Source organism: Sciurus vulgaris (assembly GCF_902686455.1).
Source record: "Sciurus vulgaris genome assembly, chromosome: 14".
NCBI lineage: Eukaryota > Metazoa > Chordata > Mammalia > Rodentia > Sciuridae > Sciurus > Sciurus vulgaris.
In genome coordinates, this window is record NC_136475.1 from 25,512,332 (window position 1) to 25,535,557 (window position 23,226).

At 41.4% G+C, this 23,226-nt stretch overlaps 1 protein-coding gene across 1 annotated transcript in view; it reads left to right on the forward strand.

The window, feature by feature from the left end:
* The window catches only part of ANTXR1 (ANTXR cell adhesion molecule 1), a 168,923-nt gene extending 145,870 nt beyond the window's left edge, over positions 1–23,053 (forward strand). Inside the window, 1 exon segment of the mRNA XM_079110856.1 lies at positions 19,157–23,053. Within this exon segment, the coding sequence (XP_078966982.1) occupies positions 19,157–19,417 (261 nt within the window). The 3' untranslated portion in view covers positions 19,418–23,053.
* The last annotated feature ends 173 nt before the right edge of the window (positions 23,054–23,226 follow it).

Below are 23,226 nucleotides of genomic sequence, written 5' to 3' on the forward strand. Positions count from 1 at the left end.
AAGTTCTCATCAGTCTGTAGGAATAGGAGAACTTGGGACTCAAAACAGTGGCCAAGAAATAAGGAATGCTGAAAGTCAAGAGCAGTCACATAACCAGTGAGGGGAGGCTAAAGCCCAGACAGGCACCTGTTGTGACTTTAGCCATCCTGGAAAGAATTCGTATAACCAGGAGGGACCACTGAAATATAAATGAAGTAGGCAACACCACTCATAGTCTCTCCAAGTGGAACTCTCTGCTGAGTCCATTTTCTTGAGCAAATAAAATTAATTTAGCAACATTCTTTATTCCTCATTTTAAAAAGCCATTACTGTCTTTACGCCTTGCTTCTTTCCAAAGGACTTATGGTACATTTTCCCTCTTAAAGATTCCTCCTATATAGTATTGAGTATAATAAACCACTTCTTCCCAAATCATACAGAACATAAGCCCGGCCCAGGCTGGAGTATCACAAATATTGAATTAGCAAGGTGTTTCCTGCCCCATAGAAACGAAGTCTTTTTTATACTGGGTCACGGTCTCATTTCAGATCCAACTCTACATGGTTTCATAATTAGGAAGAGTACTGGGGCCCAGTGGAGGTCTGAAAACAATTTTGAGGTTGGATAACTTAAATTAATGCTTTTTACTCCTAAATGAATCCCAGACTGTGAGGCTATAGATTTTCCATTGCTCCGACTGACTGATCGCAGGCATCAGCCATCATAGCTCAGGTCTTTGGCTACTGTGTTCCTTTCATTTCAGTTTGAGAGGCTTTCTGAAATTCGTAGCCCTTACCTGAAAAGCAGACAAATCCAGGAAACAATCAACAGGCTCCTTGGGGCCAGCTGGACCCTGTCACTTATTTCATGTTGAAGTGGGCAGCCAACTACCTGGTCAAAATTAGAAGGCACCTCAAAGCCCACTTGCTTCCAAGATCCTGCCGCAGTCCCCAGATGCCCAATATGGAAGCCACTCCTTTAGAATAAAACACCATCTATAATGGTATTTTATTCCTGAGTTATATGATTTTGGTTTAGAAGATCAGCTAATCTAGTGAAAACTCAAAATAATATAAGCTTAAACAAGGTAGAACTTTTTTTCCTCACAAAAGTGACCCTCCAAATGTAAGCTGTGCAGGGTCAATATGGTGGCCCCGCACTGTCAGAGACCCGGGCTACTTCTGTCTTATTTCTCCTGCATCTTTAGAGTGTGGTCCTTATCTGTATATTCCAACAATGGAAATAGAAGGGGATGATATGCCTCTTTCTTGAAAGGCACAGCCTAGAATTTGTACATATCACTTCTGCTCACATCCAACTAACCTGAATAGAGTTCATGGCCACACTTTGATGCAAAGGCCACACCCATCGGCAATTCAGGTACCAATGAGGTCAGGCATTTTAGCATCATTTACTGCCTCTCAAACCACCTTATGAGTGGGGAATGTAGTCATACTAGATGGCCATGGTCCAGTGAAACTCAGGTTCTACTATCAAAGGAAGAAAATGAAAATAGATACAAGAGATAATTATCCACCTTTTCCCAGTATACTTTTGTATCAATGGGAAGATAGAGCCTCTCAAAAAATTAACCTCCCCCGAAAGAAAGAAAGAAAGAAAGAAAGAAAGAAAGAAAGAAAGAAAGAAAGAAAGAAAGAAAGAAAGAGAGAGAGAGAGAGAGAGAGAGAGAGAGAAGGAAGGAAGGAAGGAAGGAAGGAAGGAAGGAAGGAAGGAAGGAAGGAAGGAAGGAAGGAAGGAAGGAAGGAAGGAAGGAAGGAAGGAAGGAGAAAGGAAAGGAAAAAAAGAAAAGAAAGAGACTACCCTAGTGAATCTGGCTCACAGGCCAGATTAGCATTTTGTCACTTAGCACAGAGAAGGACTGTAAAGGAGAGGTACAAGGACAAGCAAGGATTGGAAGGAGGGATAGGGATACCCAGGGCCCTTCTCCAGGAAGGTAAACCAGAGGGCACTAATTCTGTAGAAAAAAAGAAATAGAGGCATGGAAATCTGGGCAAGAAACACAGGAGCTGAGAAGCATTGGAACCCAAAGCCATTGTCGCATGCATCAAAATTTTGGTGGCCAACTCTAAGTAGCTGTGCTTCTTTGATACATTCTGCCCTATATTAATTCCAATCTAAAAGCTTATGTTACTTAAAAGAAAGACCATAGAGAATAAATAGACCTGGACTTCGATCTCTACTGTCACTCACTTATAAAGAGATGCTGGACAAAGGAGCCTTTCTGAACCTGTTGCTACATTTTTTGAAATAGGATAGTAATGTTAACCACCAGAGCTGTTAGAAAGACAAAATGAGATGATGTATGCAAAGCAGCTGGTACCAAGCCTGGCCTACTGTAAGCACCCAGTGAAAGGTAGATGAGATTAGTATGAAACTTTTTACCTCATAGCAAGCCATTTGTCCCTTAAATGAGTGAGCAGGGAGCTCGGCCAGTGTGAAAAGGTCAGAGAATGGGAAAATGGTCATAAGTGAGGTGCTGAGGACCTCGCAGATGCACCCCCACTTGGGGTGCCTGTCTTAGTCTGCTCAGGCTGCCATAAAAAAATACTGTGGACTAGGTGGCCAAACAACAGATGTTTATGTCCTCAGTTATAGATGCTGGAATTCCAAAGTCTGGGTGCCAGCATGGTCAGGTTCTGGTGAGGGCTGTCTCCTAGGCCATGTGTTCGCAGGGCCCTCTCTCAGTGCGTGCATATGAAGAAAGAGAGCAAGTTCTCCGGTGTCTCTTCTAACAAGGATCCTAAACACGAGGGCTCCACCCTCATGACCTCATCTGATCCTAATTGCCTCCAAAAGGCCCCATCTCCAAATTCCATCCTATTGGGGATTTGGGCTTCATCATATGAATTTAGGAGACACAAAAATATAGTCCATAACAGAGCCACCCATTGGCAACAATGTAGAAATCACAAAAGCAGAATGATTATTTTTTGTCATTAGTATTATCTCCATTGGGGAAAGCACTTTGACAGCTACAGGGATAGGAAAAGAATTCATCCTGAAGATGGCTTTCTCCACATCATGCAAAGGAAACAAACCTTCATCCATGATCTTGTATGTAAGGAATAGGATGAGGTTTGAGCTAGTACCAGATGAATAAGTAATTTCATAATTTTACCTTTTCACATCCAAGCTAAATAATACTCTTGGCCAAGTGATCTTAGTCAGTTTATCTTCTGGCACCAGTTTTTTAAGGCAAATACCTCAACATAAATGAAATAATAAATAGAAAGTCTACACTAATGATGGTTCTAAGTAGTTAGAGTCATTTAACTGGAGACATGAATGAGGGCAGAAAAAATACCCTCTAGATTATTAACAGGGAGAGACAGAAAGGGAGAAAAGGAAGACTGGATAAAATTAATTCGTCCTGGGTCAGACTTTTACCCACTCAGCACGACCATGCCACAGTGTTTTTTCTAAATCTTAGAAAAGTGCATTAAAGCAATAGTTTTGCTGAGACCTATCCAAACTGTCGATTAAAACCAGGCTCTTTGGAGAAGTAATTGCTATGCTGCTTGGCAGGACCCACAGAGTGTACGTTGGATTTCATGTCACCAATGAAGAGAAGGTGATCCATGCCAATGGCTGGGTTTTAGAAGAACAAAATTATGAAACAGTATTCAGGGTCTGCCACACCAGGTCACCATTCAGCATGACTTTCTTGCTCTTGAACCAACAAATGTTATCAACCTTCCATTTTTAAATGGATACCCCAAGTATCTCTGCATAAGTTTTCGTCTTGCTACCCTGAAAGGTCTGAATTTTTAAATCTAGTTCCTGTTTAGTGATAACAAATTGGTCACCTGATTCTTTTTCTGGGTTTCTTCTCTCTAAATCTACTTTGTTTCTTTTTTTTTTTTTTTTTTTTTTTTTAAGATTTGTCAGGACTACACAAGTATAAAATAACATACCATCATTTTGTATAATGATGAGATTTAAAAGGGGGGATTTAGGCATCAGGGAAGTTTTATTTGGAAAATGGTTTCTTATGTCACCCAGGAAGTTTTTTATTGTTAGCCACAGTGTGGCTCATTGATCTTCCTTCTCAACTTATGTTTATATTTGTTACTATGAGAAGTACTTAACTGTAAGTTGAGGCATAAGTCAGACATGGCACTTTACAGTCACATAACCTAAGGACACAGTTCTTTCATCCCTGTTTGGAGTGGTTACTGTTTCCTCTCTGTCAAACTATTTATTAAAATTTTTTTACATAATTTCAGGTAAAATTGGCAATTTGAGAATATGTGCTTCACCTGAGTGTAGAATCAAGGGAGCCTTTTCAACCTTGAGCTGCCCACCGCAGCAAGGAAGGAGGGGGTAGAATGCCAGAGACCCAGTTCACAAGAGTGAGCATGTGCAACTGTGAACAGGGAAAAGCCTTTCCATACTGCAACACCTTTCCCTGTCTGTCTTCAGCTCAGGTTTATCATTACCATGACAGCCTCCATTTCAAAGTGAATACTAAAGGCAAATATCAGGAGAACAGAAAGGGAAATTTGTGATGGTTACCTTTGGAGTTACAGCTTTTTGTCATCCAAGGACCTCACCTTTCTCCTGGGGGCCCTTCGATCTAGAGGTGCAAAGTCCTAGCCACTCAAGCAGTGAATGGAGCACACATCTAAATCCTTAGCAGCACCATTTGGAAAAGTGCCAAATTCAGACTGTTTAAAAAAAAAAGGGGGGGTCCCCCCCTCCAGCTTCCACAAACCATGAGTGGACCTACAAGGCAAAGAGATGAGTTATTACTTGTTTCAGTTGTGCTTTATAACAAACCACTCCAACATGTAACTTAAACCACAATCTGTTATTTTTTTTCTCCCAGTTCTGTGGATTGACCGGGTTCCATCTGGTAGTTGCCCTCTGGGGTCTCTCTTGGAGTTACCAGCAGATAGTGGGTGGAGTTGAAGTCATGCGAAGGTTGACTGGGCTAGACATCCAGGAGAACTTCTTCACTCACTTGTCTGTCCTTCACGGATCCTCCACATGACCTCTCTCTAGAATAACCTGGACTTCTTCCATGGAAGCAGGAAATGGTAGGCTCCGTGAGTCAGGCTCAAATCTCACACATCTCTCCCATCATATTCCATTATTCAAACTTATCACATGCCAACCCAATTTAAGGGAGTAGAGGCATAGATTCCTCCTCACCATGGGGCAGTGGCAGGGCACACAAGAGGGAAGGAATTAAAGGCAGCCATGTTTGCGGGCAAGGTACCAATACAGGAAGCAAGAATTCTTTGGAACAGAAGGAATTCTCTCTGCCCAGTTGGCTCTGAGAGAGGTGCCTCCCTGCTGCTCTTGGGTGGCCCAACTATTGAAAAAGCAAAGTAAAATTTGAGCAAATATAATTGTGTAAAATATTAGGGGAAAAACTTAATAAACCCATCCTACCCTTGGACTTCAATCAAACAGGTGAAAAAAATAAAGACACAGAGGTTTTAACCTAATCCAAAGGTGATTAATGGAGAAGTTGTTAGAAGAAAACTTGAAATAGAGAATCCGCATTATTTTTTTTAATTTGTAAAAATTGACTATAACAGCCCACAAAGAAAACCTGAAAAACAAAGGATAAAGTGTAATTTTTACAGGCCACATTTTCCCATCATACCACACACACACACACACACACACACAAAGAAGTGGCAAGTTAACAATAAGAGATTTAAATTCTTCTTTTAAAAAAAAAAAAGGACTTAGAAGTCTTAAAACACTCTCATAAATTGCTGTCAGGTCTAAGGGGAAATCAAAACTGCAATTTACTAAGATTCTAAAAAATATTGACAATTGGAACACCATAATAAAAACTTGTGGGATTTGGAAAAAGTCATAGTCTTAAATTCTTTCATTATTAAACAAGAAAAAGTGAAAACAAATGAAGTAAGCATGAATTACAATTTAGAAAAGAATAAGACAAGTATGAAGAAAGCAGAAGCAAAGAATCTATAAATATAGGAACAAATTAATGAAAACAAAGCAAAATCGGTAGAACTGAGAAATTAGTCTTTTAAAACTTCTTTGGAAAGAGCAATATCATTGATAGATATTTGAAAAACAGATCAAAAATCTAAAACATAATATGTGTAATATTAAGACTGTCAAAAGGAGTATTACCACAAGTAAAAAGATTTGTTTACCTGTGAACAAAATACAAATCTATGCAATTGTTTTATAAGAGACAATACATTATGGGAACAAACCCAAGAAAAGATACAAAACCCAAATAGGGCAATACCTTTGACAAAAATTTTTAAAGACATCAAAGAACTACAATCCGGAAAAACAGCCTATTTAGAAAATTCTTGGAAAAGTTCTCTTATGCTTTTAATGAAAAAGTAATTCTTGCTATTTCAGAAATATATAACATTAAAAGATGAAAACATTCCCATTTGTTTTATAGAGTTAACATAACCCCGATGACAAATAGAACACCACAAAAAGAAAATGGCCAATCTCACCTATGACATTGGTCACAAAAAATCCTACATTGAAGATTAATGATTGATTTCAGAACTTTTCAACTTATTTCAAAAATGTGCAGGTAATTCTTAATACAAAAATTTATAAAATTCAGCATAAAAGTAGGTTAAAATAGAGAAAAATATGATGATCGTCATTGATATAAGTAATGTCCAATGAATTTTAAAATGCTACTTTTCAAAACTGTCAACTGTGAGTAGAAAATTTTAACATGAATTTTAAAAGTAATGTTTATTTTGTTTATATCAAAACGTTGTTTGATCTTTTTAATTATTTAAACTCAAACTAGGAATTGAAATATGTGCTTAACACAAGTATGCATATATAGCTTCTTTATTTATGAAGTCACTAAAGACTAGAATAAGGTGAGAACATCTGACATCACTTCTGTTATTAACAAAATTCAGCCATTCTAACCTATGCAATAAGACACGAAAAATAAGAGATGAATGTTAGAAATTAAATGACTATATCAAAAAAAATAAAATTTTCAATATAAAATAAATATACTAAGACTAGGATACCAGGATAGATAAAAGTTAAATTTAATAACAAAAAAAAATAAGTCTAGGAATAAAAATTTAAAGGTAGGCTGACCAGGCCAATGACTCCACAAACAAAACATTAATGAATTGTAGACTTTCTGAAGTTTTTGTCTGGGGAGAACTTAAATCACAACATCAAACTTCACTATCTGACTCCAGGTGATGACCAGCCTTACCCATTTCCATGTCCCTCCAGGCACCCCATCCTGGGTCTGGCACCCTCCCACATTTCTTATTAAGCTATCACATTTGTTGTTTTATATTTCTGTACCTGTGTAAGTGTTGTCACTTTTGCATTGAAAGACCTTTTTCCATTTTTTTTTTTTTTTTTTTTTCTCTAATTGGAAAACCTTGCTCTTTCCATCAAAACCCAAACCAGGCCAGGCACAGTGGTGTCTGTAATCCCAGCAGCTGGGGAGACTGGAGGCAGGAAGATTGAGAGTTCAAAGCCGGCCTCAGCGAAAGCAAGGTGCTAAGCAACTCAGTGAAACCCTGTCTGTAAATAAAATACAAAAAAATAGGGCTGGGGATGTGCCTAGTGGTTGAGTGCCCCTGAGTTCAATCCCTGGTACCAAAAACAAAAAATCTTAAAAATTTTTCAAAAATTTAAAAAATCCCAAACCAAAGAATCTCTGAAGTCTTCCTTGACCCCTGTTCTTTTCTCTTCTGCTTGGCATTAATTACCTCTCCACCCTCTGTGTCATAGCATGTTCTTCACCTCTCTGTTACATCCTGTGCTGTGTCACACTGTAATTACTAACTTACACCTTGGCCTCCCCATGAGAGTGGAAATCCTCCATGTGAGGATTTCATCATATTTGATTTCCTCCATTTTTAGCACTATTCCTACAGTTATAAGGTTATTGCACTAATCCGGGGGGAAATAACAGCATTTTTGACCAATTCGGTAGCAGAAGAAATGGTGAGAAGGAGGTTAGATTGTGGATATATGTTTAAAGTAGGTCTGCAGAATTTGCTGATGAATTCAAGGTTGAGTGGAGAGAAGGAAGGGAAACAAGAAAGGCACCAAGATCTTTTGTCTGAACAACATGAAGAACAGGATTGCCATTTACTAAGATGGGAGGAACAGTGACTTGTAAGGTGGGAATTGGGTAGTAAGAACATCAAAACCTTTGCTTTCAAATATGTTAAGATATAGAACTAGCAAGTCTCCAAGAAAAAGAAGCTGCAGCATTTTTTTTATTTGTTCTGTTTAGATATACATAACAGTAGAGTGGATTTTGACATATTATACATACATGGAGTATAACTTAGGATCCCTTCTTGTGGTTGTACATGGATGTGGACTTTCACTGGTCATGTATTCATATATGAACATAGAAAGTTATTTCGAATTCATTCTACTGTCTTTCCTATTGTCATCCCCCCTCCATTCCCCTTTGTCTAATCCAAGGAACCTCTAGTCTTTCCTCCTCCCTCCCCCCATTGTGTGTTAGCACTCACATATCAAAGAAAACATTCAACCTTTGGTTCATTCAGATTGGTTTATTTCACTTAGCATGATAGTCTCCTGTTCTAGCCATTTACCAGCAACTATGATTTCATTTTTCTTTCTGACTGAATAATAATACTCCATTGTGTATATAGTCCACATTTTCTTTATCCTTTCATCTGCTGAAAGGCACCTAGGTTGGCTCCATAACTTAACTATTGTAAATTGAGCTCCTATAAACATTGATGTGGTTGCATCAGTATAGTATGCTGACTTTAAGTCCTTTGGGTATATATCAAAGAATAAGATAACTGGGTCAAATGGTGGTTCCATTCCAAGTTTTCCATACTGCTTCCCAGAATCTCCATACTGCTTCCCAGAGTGGTTGCACCAATTTGCAGTTCCACCAGCAATGTGTGAGGGAAATTTTTCCCCACATCCTCGCCAACATTTACTGTTACTTGTATTCTTGTTAATTGATGTTCTGACCTGAGTGAGATGGAATTTCAGTGTAGTTTTAATCTACATTTCTCTAATTGTTAGAGATATTGAACATTTTTTCATATATGTGTTGCCCATTCCTATTTCTTCTTCTGTGAAATGCCTGTTCAGTTCCTTTGCCCATTTGAGATTGCATTATTTGGTTTTGTTTTTTGGTGTTAAGGTTTTTCAGTTCTTTGTATATCCTGGAGATTAATGCTCTGAGGTATAGGTGGCAAAGATTTTTTTCCCATCTGTAAGCTCTTTCTTCATGTTCTTGATTGTTTCCTGTGCTGTGAGGAGCGATTTAGTTTGATACCATCCCATTTATTGATTCTTGATTTCACTTCTTGAGCTTTAGGAGTCTTGTTCAGGAATTTGGTTCCTAAGATGACATGATGGAGAGTTGGGATTCCGTTTTCTTCTAGTAGGCACCGGGTCTCTGGTGTAATGCCTAGGTCCTTGATCCACGTTGAGCCGAGTTCTGTGCAGGGTGAGAGATAGGGGTTTAATATCATTCTGCTACATGTGGCTTTCCAGTTTTCCCAGCACCATTTGTGGAAGAGGCTCTTTTCTCCAAGGTATGTTTATGATGCAGCATATTTTTTCTTGACCAAATAGTAACGGACTTAAAAACTGGATGTGCCTATGCAGAAAGTTGTGCACTTAGATTTTTTAGACATTGGAACAAATTATTTTAAAAAAAAAAAAAGTAGTCTGGACCTTATTTTTAAAACCACAGAACTTGGGCTCAGTGGCACACAACAGTAATCCCAGCAAACAAGAGGCTGAGGCAGGAGAATCTCAAGTTCAAAGTCAGCCTCTACAACTTAGACTCTGTCTCAAAATAAAAGGACTTGGGATGTAGCTTAGTGGTAGAGTGCCCATGGGTTTAATCCCTAGTTGTGAAGAAAATAAAAGCATCTGGAGGTGTAGTTTAGTGGTAGAGCATACACAAGACCCTGAATCCTATTCCCAGTACCCCAAAAAATAAAAAAGAAAGAGAGAAGGAAACCACACATCTTTCCTTCATTATAGACAAGAAAATATAATAATATAAAAGTCCCCTTTATCTAACTTAATCCATGAATTAAGTTATTCTGAATAGCTAAAGTGGTGGAATGAACACTGAGAATAGTACAGATAATCTTGAAAAGGAAAAATAATAAAGTTATTCTTATAAATATTAAAACATAGTGTGTAACTATAATAATTGGAACTCTGCTGCTATAGGTATGGATAGATACATTGGAAAAATGGAACAGAGATGACCGAAACAAATGCAAGAACTAATGAGAATTTGCCACTTGATTAGGGTAACATTAAATTGGTTGGAAGATGGTAAATGTGATTGGCACAGTTGGTTACCATTTAGAACAAGATGGAATATAATTGACTTTGTATCTCTTGCCTTTTACTCAAATATATTCTAGATGATAATAATTAACATTTAATGAGTACTTTTATGTGTCAGACACTGTTCAGAGTTATTCATAATTTCAATTAATCTTCACAATAATCTTATGAGATAGAACCAGTTATTTTAATCCCATTTATAAAAATTTACAACAAAAAAGAATTAGAGAGGTTAATTAATTTTCTAAGATATCACAAGTTTTGGATCCTAGTAGTTTGACTTTAGAGTTTACATTCTACAAACAGAAAAGTGAAACTGTAAAATTACGAGGAAAAAGAATGATGAAGGCCTCTTTTTTCAATCTCAGGGGTTGAAGCCAGAGCCTAGCACTTGCTGGGCAAGTGCTCCACCACTGAGCCATAGCCCAGCCTCCAGAAGGCCTTTCTGGATATGATAAATAGACTCTGTGGATTGATACAAATGGCCAACCCTATAAAAATGTTTGGCCTCTATATATCAAAAAACACCATCAACAAAATTAAAAGGCAAATTGTGAGCCAAAAAAAAATAGCTTACATAGTAAGGTTTCATGATTACTCTCACTTATTCTATAAAGAGCTCTTAAAATCAACAAGAAAAGATTGAGGGCTAGGGAGATAGCTCAGTCGGTAGAGTGTTTGCCTTGCAAGCACAAGGCCCTGGGTTCAATCCCCAGCACCGCCAAAAAAAAAAAAAAAAAAGATTGAAAGATTTAGGCAAGCCATTAAAGGTCAATAACAAAGGATTAACCTGCAGGTATGTAAACAGCATTTCATAACAACACAACAAATGTGGACATTAGGATACGTCCCTTCTGAGGGTTAGGTTGGAGAAACTTTTAATTAGAAAACTATCATTGAAACTTCAGGGAAATAGAAGCTGTCATAAATAGTATTGGAGCAATGAATGAATATTTTTTTTTCTTTTAGAAGAAAATTCGACAGTATAATCAAAAACTGTTAAAATGTTCATAAACTTTGATCCAAAATTCTACCTTAAATATGAAAATATTTATATATATATATATATGTATATAGGTGTGTGTGTGTGTGTGACTTTATCATAGCATTGTTTATAATAGAGACAAATCACATTTTTAATGTCTAACAATTAAAATTTAATAATTGCATTTGGTGCTTCCATGTGATAGAAGATTATGCAACCATTGAAAACAGCAGGGGAGACATAGTCATAGCATATTTTCTTTTAATTTTTATGCAGGATGATCCCCATTTTGCCAATATGTGCGTGTTCTGAAAAAATAAGCACAAAATGTTAATCTTTGTGCTATTACTTAGAATTCTTTTCCTCCCCTTCCTCTTTCCTTGATGCATTTTCCAAATTTTCAACAAATAAGAAACTTTGTAATCAGATGAAAAAGGGGGATTTTATTGTTAAGACATGGCTCAGGAGCAAGTCTTGACAAACCTTATGTTTATATGTGTCCCACTAAAGACAAGCCATTTTTATTTCTCCCCTTTCCTTCATCTTTCTAGTTTCCTCATGTTACCAAATATTTCCTTTGCGCTTTCATCTTGCCCTTCGTTCTGGCATCCAAAGACGTTATTACGGAGCGCGTGCCAGCGTGTGTGTCAGCAGAATGAATCAAATAACCAAAGCTCTGCCCTTGGATCTTTTTCCATGGACAGAACATAAAAGGCGAGCTAGATAGGAGGCTCACAGAAAGGCCAAGTTTGAGGTGGGGAAAAGAGAGTGGAGGGAAGGGCCCGGCATCACAGCTCACAACACACCATCTCTCGGCCTTGGCTCCAGCTTCGGTGGTGGGGAGGAGGCAAGGCAGGTGTCTGTGCCATTTTGTCTCTGTCATGAAATTGGGCCTCTGACATGAATGCTGTTGCAAGAAAAGCCAGAGTGTGGTGGCTTGCTTTCAAATGATGGACTGAGGCTAAAGTGTAGGGTTCAAAGAAAGAAAAGAACAGGGGACAGCTGAGAGAAGTGCAAGGGGAAAGAGGCCAGTTCAGGCCGAGGAAGTTGGACATTATCCCACAGAGGATGGGGTTTAAGCAGGAAAATAGCTTTGAGTGTGAGAGAAGGGCGTGTGTGTGCGTGTGTGTGTGTGTGTGTGTGTGTGTGTGTGTGTGTACATTTTACATAGAAGCCAAAATGTCACTGTAGAAAGGAAAGGCCAAGGGCAGGAAGAGCAGTTTTCTTGGTGGCCTCAGTTACAGAAGATGAGCAAGAGTGAGAGGAGAGGGGAGCCAGTGGGAATGAAGGATCTTTTAGAGGTAGAATCAGAACTTTCTCGGCTTCTCCCTGATTGGCAGAAGACCACGCACACACACCCAGTCCCCATTACATTCCCTCTATTCAAAAAGTCAGTTCTAACTGCCTTCCTGCCTATCGGCTGTGGTCATTCTAAAGCCTCTTTTGGGCCCAGCTCAGGTTAGGTGTCTACCTCTGGTTCAGTCAACTATGGCCAAGATCAGGGTCACAGATCACAAATATGGCTGCTGGGGTCTATCTGTTTGTGAGATCATTTGACTACTGTCTGTTTCCACCTCTAGACTATATTCTTCATGAGGGCAAGAACAATGACACCTTCTCATCACCGTCTACGGTAACTTATGAGGTATCTAGGACGTAGTTGACACTCGGAAGCCATTGATCAAAGGGCACTTTGCCTTAAAATATGAAGAGAATTATATGCAGGTAGGGGGCTGGGGATATAGCTCAGTTGGTAGGGTGCTCGCCTCACATGCACAAGGCCCTGGGTTCAATCCCCAGCACCACAAAAAAAAACCAAACATGGAATTATATGCAGGTGAGAAAGCACTATTAAGTCACCCGATCCATCCCTCCATCCTCTCATGAGCCTAATTCATCACTAGAGCACCAACTTCAGCAGATTACATCAGTTGCCTTCCATACACCAATGAGCTTTTGTGGTCTAGCCTGAGAACTGCGCCCCACTTACAAGAGTGATTTAAGTTAGGAACTATGCTCCTAATTTCAAACAACTGGCTTCTTAACAAACTTTGGAAACCCCATCCCCTTGCAACTTGAGAAATACCTATAGCCCTCCAAAGAAGACAATCAATGGGAGAACTCGGCAAGGAGAAAAAAAGGTATTTGTCAGAGGAAACTTGGCATATATATTATGCCTTTTCCATCTGATTATTTTAGTATTCTTCCCATGCAATCCAATTTCCTTAAATGACCTCTGTTCATAGGAAACTATTTGGTTTAATCTGTGGGAGCCATGGCATATTTTTTACCATCTCCAAAGGCCAGCTCCCTCTCCACTGAGCGTGCCTGATCCCCAAACAGATGTTTCATAACACTCAGCACACATGAGCTCACCCCTGGCCAGTCCTTGCACACAATTGGCCCCCAAGCTCTCCCCACATGCCCCTGTCGTCCCACAAACCCCAATTCAGAGCTCACGGTCAGTCTCAAACCTCACTACAGTAACATAACAGCAGAAGATGAAGCTTCCAATTTTGAATTTCCAATTTATTACTATTTCCCAAATCAAATGAACAACTGGGAAATATGCAATACAAAGAGTTAGCCAAACTAAGTAATACAAAAAGATGTGCAAACTGGCGGCCCCAGAAGAATTCAAATTAACATACCCAAGTTAAGGGTTCCAAAGCCACTCGAATGTTGATGAAATCATAAAATATTAGAGCTGAAAGGCCTTGGACACCATTTAACTGGAGCAACAACTTTATTCTGCAGATGAAGGAGGTGAGGCCCACAGAGAAGTGTCTTGCCCAAGGTTCCCATGGGCGTCACTGGCAGATCACCTCGCAGCCAACCCTCAGGCAGACCACAGTCCCACACGGTCAGTCTCCTTTGTGTCCCTGGACCCTCAGTGCCTGCAGTCCAAACTTGGAAGGAGCCAGAACCTGGCCAACAAGATCTTGCATCCCAACTCTGCCGTACTGGTTTCAGAGTGTGTCCCCTCCAATCTGGGAGCAGGATTTTGTGGAAGGGCTATTTTCTTTGGTATATCAATAAAAAGTAATCCAAAAAGTACTTTTAAAGGTAACATGTTAACATTTGAAATGTGAAAAACAAAAGGAGCACCTAGGATCCTTAGCCCTCCTCCCCTAAGAGCCTAGAAATGTTCAGAGAGGGCACTAAGAGGTAACTTAAGGGTCTTTAAACTCATAATCTTGTTAATGGACCCTTGAAATTTTAAGAACATAAACTTACAGAGGAAATCCGAACTTTCTAAGAAATCTTGCTCCAACTCAGAGACCTGCAGGTCTGTGAGCATCGTTTGTTAAGTGCCAACTTAAACTTGAACTTTGCAATGTTTATAGCAGCACTAGATTCAAGAGGAGACCTTGAGCCTCAGAGATGTTCACCAATCACTAATAGTCATAAACAGCCAGAGAATAGTATCAAGTGCCATGCGACATTCTTCTATTGAACAAGTGTTTGCGGATGGTTTAGGATAGGCCCAGCGGGACATCTTATAGTAAAAGAGTAAGAAATTAATTGAAAGTTGTAAGCAGGGACCAGATCACAAAAAGGTCACATGTGCTATTGGAGGTGTTTGCCTTTTGTTTTAAAGGTGTTAGGAAAGTCATTGAAGAATTTTGTGCTACAGAGTAAATTACAGACTTGCATTCTGGAAATTTCTCTTGACAGCTGTGTCAAGAGCTGATCAGTTGTGGCTAAGTGCTATGTTGTGTGATACTATCTACAAGTCCTTCAAGAAATTATTTGCACTTATCATCAATAGCCAGGTTAATACAGTTAAGAAGAAGATGAGTTCCTAAGGCAAGTAGAGCTAAGTTTTAATCCCACTCAACCTCTGACATTGTGTAGTCTTTGGCAAGTTATTTAAATTGGGTATGGGGCATATTTCCTTCTGTACAATAAAGAGGATGACGCTCAGCACACATGGCTTTGATAATAAAGAAGATGGTGTATCTGGGCATTTCTAATAATCCTGCTGACCTCTTAGGAGATACTGCATTTTCTCCTTAGAATTTTATCTGAGTATTTTGTTGCTAGTGTGTGAAAATAATCAACATTCGTGCTTTGTAAATGAGGAAGGCAGGGTAAACTGAGGTCAGAGCCTAATCTTGGATCTGAATCAAACCACCCAAAAATAGTCCTGTTAACTGGGTTCCAAAGACCAGTGTTGTGCAGCGAGCGCTCCAATCATCCTAGCAACCTTTTAACCAAACACTGGTGCAGATTTGCTGGCATATAGGACACCGAGAACATCTGGCCTTTCTATTATCCTCTCACAAGCAAAAAATGATGTCGTGTAAACTGATCTTTAGGCCAATTATATGGTCTAAGTGTTACAGCGTTCGCGTTGGCGCCTCTGGCACCAGGTTTTAAGAACTTAATTTGTAGCCACACCCCTCTTATGGAGACCGTGTGTCTTACTGTAAATTGCCCCAGGGGTGCATCTACTGAGTCTGCACCTTTTTTCAGGAAGATAAATATATGCAAATGTGTCATCCTTTCAACTGCGTGAGCAAAGCACTATAGGAGGTCCTGTAAGACTTAAGTTACAGGAGCGGGGAAGGGGAGCACAAGAAGCAGGTTCCAGGGCTGCTTCGGCCACATCCACGCCACTTGTTTTTTCCTGTTTACCAATTTTACTAGAGAAGCCAGGTGCAGGGTGCAGACACTATAGACTGCAAATCACTCAGAAAGTGCTAAATTGCCCCAGGGGCACATCTGCTGAGTCTAGGAATCAGAACGCCTGATAAGACCTCCAACTGGCTGTCTACTGTAAACAAAGTCATTATTGTGTCTGAGCATCTGCAAATGCAGACTCGACTGCATTTACCAAACATGAGGTGCAGGGCACTGTTCCAGACCCTTCACCAGCAGTGATTAGGAAGCCCTCAGAATGTCTGCAAGTGTCAGGTGGTGTGGTGACCCCCACCCACATCACACTGCGGGGTGTCCCCCAAGGGAAGGCAGCAAGGCTGTGAGCTTGTCTCCACCCACCCCCATCTGTTCGTGGGAGCTGTGGGCTTTTCCACTCAGCTTAATGACCTAGGGTCTGTAATAACCAGCATACCAGTGGTGTGGTGCAAGAACCTGTGGATGTAGGAAGGGGGACCCGTGCCTCTCCTGTGCCCCCGTTCCCACAGCCCTCTGTCATTCCATCTTCAGACGACAGATAAGAGAGCTCATCTTTTATTTTGTGAATCCTTTAGGGGATCCTAACATGGGTTATGAGCTCCTTATCTGTCTATGGCCAAAACAGCCTCTGGTAAAAAGAGAAGGGTCACAATCACATGGAACAGGTAACTGGGCTTCTGGACCTGTCAGCCTCCTTGCTTGTCCCAGCCCAGTCACCAGCTTTGAAGGAGATCTGCAGCCAGATGGGGACCCGACCCCAGGTAGTTCCTTCCCCAGACTCAGAATTTCCTTTCATCCTTAAAGGAAATGAATCTCTTGAGCCTCTTGGTACAAGTTATATGTCTAGGAATGAAGGACAGAATAGGTAGTACAGTAAATCCCCACTCTGAGTTGTCATTACAGGAATTTATCACAGATGGTAACCATCAGACAGTAACATCTTGAAGGAAAGAGCTTATCCTGCATCATAAATAAACTATAACCATGGCTTAGATTTATAAAGCTATGAAAGACGGCTGCTTGGACAGCCGGGAATTTATACTCCTGGTTACAAAATCAATGTGAAGCCAAAAAAGTTGAAGCTGAGCTGGGAGTTCTGGGCAAAGCCGTGAGAAGGTGATGGCAACGTATTTCTGCCATTAGTGGACCCCCAAGCAGAACCCGGCGAGCTCAGGCCCTGGCCTAATCTCATGAACCAGGGTGCTGACATCCACACAGGGACTCGCAATTCCCAAGCCACTTGCAGCCCAGTCAAGCTTGGCCCTTCCTCACCAAGATTCTCGGACTCCTCCTGTGTCTTGGTAAGGAAGGCTCAGCTCTTTGCTTGTGCCGCCCAGGCCCCTGCTTTTCCCAAGTCTCCTCCAACATCTCCATTTTGATGAAGTCTCCCTACCATGAAGAGCATCAAAGTCCAAAACAAGACCACTGCCTTCCAGAAGTTTCCCACCTGGCCAGGGAGGCAAGGCATTTGCAAATAAAACAACTAGAGTGTCCACCCCACAAATTGTGGTGTAGATGATACCTAGAGAAGGACTCAAGGAAGCAAAGGGTCAGTGGAAGCCAGAATTATTCGGGGAAGAGTGTGGAGGACCAGGGACTTGGCGTGTGACTTGCAGGATGAGTGGGGAGGGACGCTGGTGAGGGAGGGTCTGCTCAACCCTGTCATTTCCCGCAGGCATGCAGCTTGACTCTGCTGTGGCACACCCTGAGCCAAGTCTCCCATGATACACCCGCGTGTCCCTCTGTTCCTTCAATTCTGCAGCCTCTCTCTTCATTCTCCTCAGACACTTCTCCAAGGCCTAAAAGGGTACCTCTGGGCTCTCTGGACATGCCCCACCTCAGGATGAGCATCCATCTAGAGGACAAGACCAGGAACGGTCCCAGACTCTGACGTATTCCATCACAGTAACGAGCTTTAAATGATCAGGACAAGGAGAGAGGGGACACAGTCTCAGAGAGCTGTGACCCAACTGGCCCCCATGGGAGGGCTTCTGCCAGCATCCAGGACACACCAAAGAGACAACAGTTTGATTCCCCATAAGCCTGAGAAGCCAGGGGAGGCCAGGAGCCCACAGGGTGGACATATCCTGCTCCTGCAAGGAGGAAGAGCCTTAGGGGGAACGAAAAGGGAGTTTGCACCCTAAAAGGAAAGCACAGTGAGCCAGAGACACCCGCCTTGCCGAGCGAGCCTTAGGCAGAAGGCTCTGAACGCCTGGTGAGGGAGGGTGGAAAGTGATACCCCTGGAAGACAGGGCAACTTAGGGGTGGCTTCAGACTTCGAACATTTAATTTTTTTTTTTACTCATACATGATTATAGAGTCCATTTTGATATATTATTACATATCCTAATTGGGACCCAGCCTTGTGGATGTACAGCATGGGGATTCACTGTGGCGTGTTCATGTGTGTACACAGGAAAGTTATGTCAGATTCAGTCCACTGTCTTCCTTTTCCTATCCACCCCACCTCTCTTCTCTTCATTCCCTTTTGTCTAATCCACTGAACTTCTATTCTCCCTGCTTCCTGATTATGGGTTAGCACCCACATATCAGAGAGAACATTCGACCTTTGATTTTGGGGGACTGGCTTATTTCACTTAGCATGATAGTCTCCAGTTTCATCCATTTACTAGCGAATGTCATAAAGTCGTTCTTCTCTATGGCTGAGTAATACTCCACTACTCAGGAGGCTTCTCTTGCCTCCAGGAGTGTGATTAGAGTTTCTTTTGTTTGTAAAATTTAGGGTCCCCTCCTCAGAAGGCAATATAGTATAACAGGAAGAATGGAGGTTCTGGAGTCTATTTGGGGTTGTGTGGCCTTAGGAAAGGGGCCTGACTTTTCTGAGCCTCAGCTTCCTCATCTATGAAATGGGACACTTGATCATAACAGCTGGCTGGCAAGGTTGCTGAGACCTCTATATGCACCTTGACCCCCCTGCATCCAATTAAGGCCAATCCTCTTCCCCTCCTCCCCACCACCACCTTGAGAGAGTTAAAGACTCCAAGTAAAAATGAATTTTAACAAATAATTTTGCCACACAGCCTAAGGAACTGGGGGGTGGAGACTACTTTGTCTTAAGTTCCAGCATAAGCGAGTGGAGCGTCCTCACTGACAGCGGCTCTTCTTTCTACCGACACACTTGTTTCAAGCTGCCTCCCACCTGCCCTGTTGAAAGGCCATCAGCTCACACATCTTTCTCCAATTCTCTTCTAGGGTCGCTGTATCAACTTCACCCGAGTCAAGAACAACCAGCCAGCCAAGTACCCCCTCAACAACGCCTACCACACCACCTCCCCACCCCCTGCCCCCATCTACACGCCCCCACCCCCTGCTCCCCACTGCCCTCCCCCTCCCCCCAGCGCCCCCACCCCTCCCATCCCATCCCCCCCTTCCACCCTTCCACCCCCTCCCCAGGCTCCTCCTCCCAACAGGGCGCCACCCCCCTCCCGACCTCCTCCAAGGCCTTCAGTCTAGGACCCAAAGTCCATGCTCTGGGCTGTCTCAGAGACTTCAGGGAGGAGGCTCCTCTGTGCTGTTAGAACAAGTCTTTCCAGCTAGAGGAGAGAGTGGTGATTAAGCCCACTGATGCCCACACACTTTAAAAATCGGTTGGCAATGCCAACACACGGACAATTGTGATCAGCGGAAAGAAATAGAAATGTTGATTGCCTGAAAACAATGATGTTGCCACGCAGCCACATTTATAGCCAGCCACCCATCGCCTCTCGAAGGTTCCAGAGGCAGTGAAACTGCCAAGATGCTCTCAGCGGGATTATGTCTCACGGAGACCAGTAAGAAAATGCTGAGTGAACTGCAGAGTCAGATAGGAAAGGACATTGCTGGGTTTCTAAACGCCACCTTCCCTCCTCCACTCCGCCTCAACGACTCGACCCTGAACCCTTGGCCTAGGAACCAAGGAACCCTCACCCCTGTGCACCACCCTGGAAGGTGGCCGTGTTTGCCTGCAACTTTGGAAACACTTGGTATGGAGTCCCCAGGGTGGCAAGAAACTCAACATCGGACAGGCATCCTAAAGGATGTTCTCCCGGGATTCGCAGACGTATACAGACGTATGCCCTGTTCTTTCAAGTTCTCCCGGTTTCCAGGTGAGGAAGGGAGCAGGTGTTTATGGATGGGAAAGGTATGTTACCATGTTGCTGAGTAAGTGAAATCAGTCGTGTGCATTGACAGGGAAGTATCAATGGGAGCATCAGACAGTTTCTAAAACCCACAGGCCAGCAGCAGCTGCAGGTGGGTGGCTTTGGCCAGAGGTGACCCCCTAAATCAACAAACTATGGCATGTCACAGAGCAACCTGTTAATGACTCATGTTGAAAATCAAGCTTTGGCTTTGGTTTAAATCACTAGAGATAGGATGAAGTGATCGAACCTGTTTTCCAGAGACAAATGAGTTGATCTTCCCAAAACAGCATCATTAGCACCTACCGCACATGACATCACCAATTTTTCTCTCTCTCTTTTCTTTTTTTTTCACTTTTTATTTCTTGGTAAAGAGATGTCGCGGTAGAGCTAAGAAACAACAGTCCTGACATAAGGGAATTATTCCCAGATTCTCAAAAAAGACGTGTGTAGATGCAAATCCATTTCTCCTTGGCTTTTCAATATGCTCACAAATAATATCACCGCGAAGCCAGGAGAAACAGCAGGTATACAACGCAGAGTCACTCTGCCTGCCAACACCCACCATGCCTGGGACTCACCCATTCCTCCAAGTCTTTTGGAATCTGTTTAATCTGTAAGTCTTGGAGTCACTTGCTGAACATGAAGTTGTATCACCCAGAGTTAAAAAAAAAAAGGTCATTGTCAAAGGCCTTTTGTGCCAGCCTGCTCAAAATGATCTCCCCCTCCAGCTTTCCACAGGTCCTTAAAGTTTTGTCCCAATGCCCTCAAATTCTTAAAACTTCTCTGGAACAAAACAGAATATAAAATTAGTGCCTTGGGCTGTGGTCTCCAGAGATCCCTGGAGAACTCATCAAGCCAGCCTCATTCCCTCACCTGGTGGAGAACAGAGGTGTCAGGCTGGGGTGGGCTTCCCATTAACAGCAATTCTTGTGCCCACCAAGACGTTGCTCATCACAGCATGATTTCCCATTAAACGTAATGATTTCTTCACAATCCTTCTCAAGTCACAACGCTAAAGACCTGCCACTCGCCAGGCGGAATGGAGAGAGAGAAACCTTACTCGCCACTCCTACCCTGGAAAGCAAAAACAAATAGGGATTGTGTGGGGGAAAACGGAAGCCCACCAGCCTAAAAGGTACAGTCAGGAAAAGTAGGCCTAGCAGAGTGAATCTGAAGGGCCAACACCAAACTGACACCTCCAAGCTGTACCTCAGACCCTGTCGCTTTCCACGGCTGCCACTTCCAGAGAACCTCTCAGCCTTCTCACAGAATTAAAATCAGAGGTGATCTTCAAGACTTAGGAAAGCAAACCCTCTCCCGTCATCCAGCCCTACCACATTGTCTATTTTTAGAGCACAGGGCTTTCTCTTAGGATAGTCCCTGGTGAAACAGGGGTCAGAATGTCTCAGCTACCTGCAGAGACATGACTGAGCCCCAGAAAACCATTCCTTAGAAGAATGGGTTCCCTGGGCTCACAGCATAAAGATATTGAGCCCACGGCAACTGTTTTGACTGCTGGCAGTACAAAACAGTCCACCCCACACCACTACCGCGTGACTCACGCGGCCAACAGAAAGTTCAAGTCAAGTAGCTGACATTGCTGTGCATCAAGATGGCGGGCCTCAGGGGAGAAGGCGACTTTCAGGATCTCAACAGCATTAGTCAGATGCCCCGTGCAGTTTCCAAGAGGTCGTGGCAAACTGTTTTGATGAAATAGGGAACTGCAAATATATGATGATTTTGAAAAGAATTAGCAGGGTTTGTTCTGAAAACAGACCCATTAAATCATCCCTAGTCATTCACAATTACAGTTAGGAAGGAGAAATTTCTATACACTGTATGAACAAGGTAATATTCTTGTAATAGGCTATTCCAGGCAGGAAAATTCTTTAACTGGTTTACAAAATCTGTCAGTTCTGTGTCAGTCCCTGTAAAAGATAGGAGACTTATGATTGTGATCAGGAAACTGCACAAAATTATTATTTTCAACCCCCGTGTTATTGTCCTTATGAAGTTTCTTTTTTATATAAAAGCCAAATTTTTGTTGTACATATTCGTATTCCATGTGTTAGATGGAAGCATTTCCTATCCAGTGTGAATAAAAAGAACAGTTGTAGTAAATTATTATAAAGCCAATGATATTTCATGGCAGGTTTTTCTACCAAGCTGTGCTTGTTGGTTTTTCCCATGACCGTATTGCTTTTATAAATGTACAAATAGTTACTGGCATGACGAAACCCATGTTTGCACAGCATTAGTAAGAATCTTGCTAAGAAGCGTGGTCCCTTCTGCTGACATCCAGCTCACAGTTTCTTCCTGGAACTGGGTAACGCACTTCAGTGAGACACAAGGTCAAGAACAGGGTTGGTGGATAAATTAATTAATAGTCTTGATATCTAGCCATGGGTAATGTCACTGTAAATGTGATTAGAATGAGCAGAAAGATCTTGAATTGTCATGTGTATACTAAGTTGCAAGCAATTTATCAGATGGGGGATAATCTGTCAAAGAAATAGAAAATAACAATGATTATGAGATAATAAGCAACAGTTTGGCCCAGTGCCAATTCAATAAAAAATTAATGCTGTGTAAAATGGGTTGAATTAGTTTGCAAACTATATAAATACATATACAGCAAAAAAACCTGTTAATGCACACCAGGTGGGAATGGAGTGTTCTAGTCAATTGCCTTTCCTAATTATCTGAGCTCTGCTATATTATCATACTTGGATAACCAATTTAAAAGAATTAGAATATGATTTTTTTTAAATACACTTAACATTAAACTCTTCTTCTCTTTCTTTTTCTGTGATCATTCAGTTATGGATCTTCAGTGTCATTGTTATTAAAAAAAAAAAAAAAAGTTATCACTGTACCATGCTGTAGGAGACTGGGCTGAACTTGTATAGTGACAAACCCTGGAAATTGCTTTTTTAAAAAAACAATAATAATAAATTCCTAAAATCAACTCTTTTGCTGGTTATTTGTGTGTTAAAAGAAATAAAATGCAGCCATAATAATAAAATAATTGTCACTTTGTACATTAAATTACATTTCTCAAATAATTTTATACCCTTCTCTAAACTTAACTACCTTGATTAGTCATTTCTTTCAACATTTAAAATATTCTTTATTTATGGT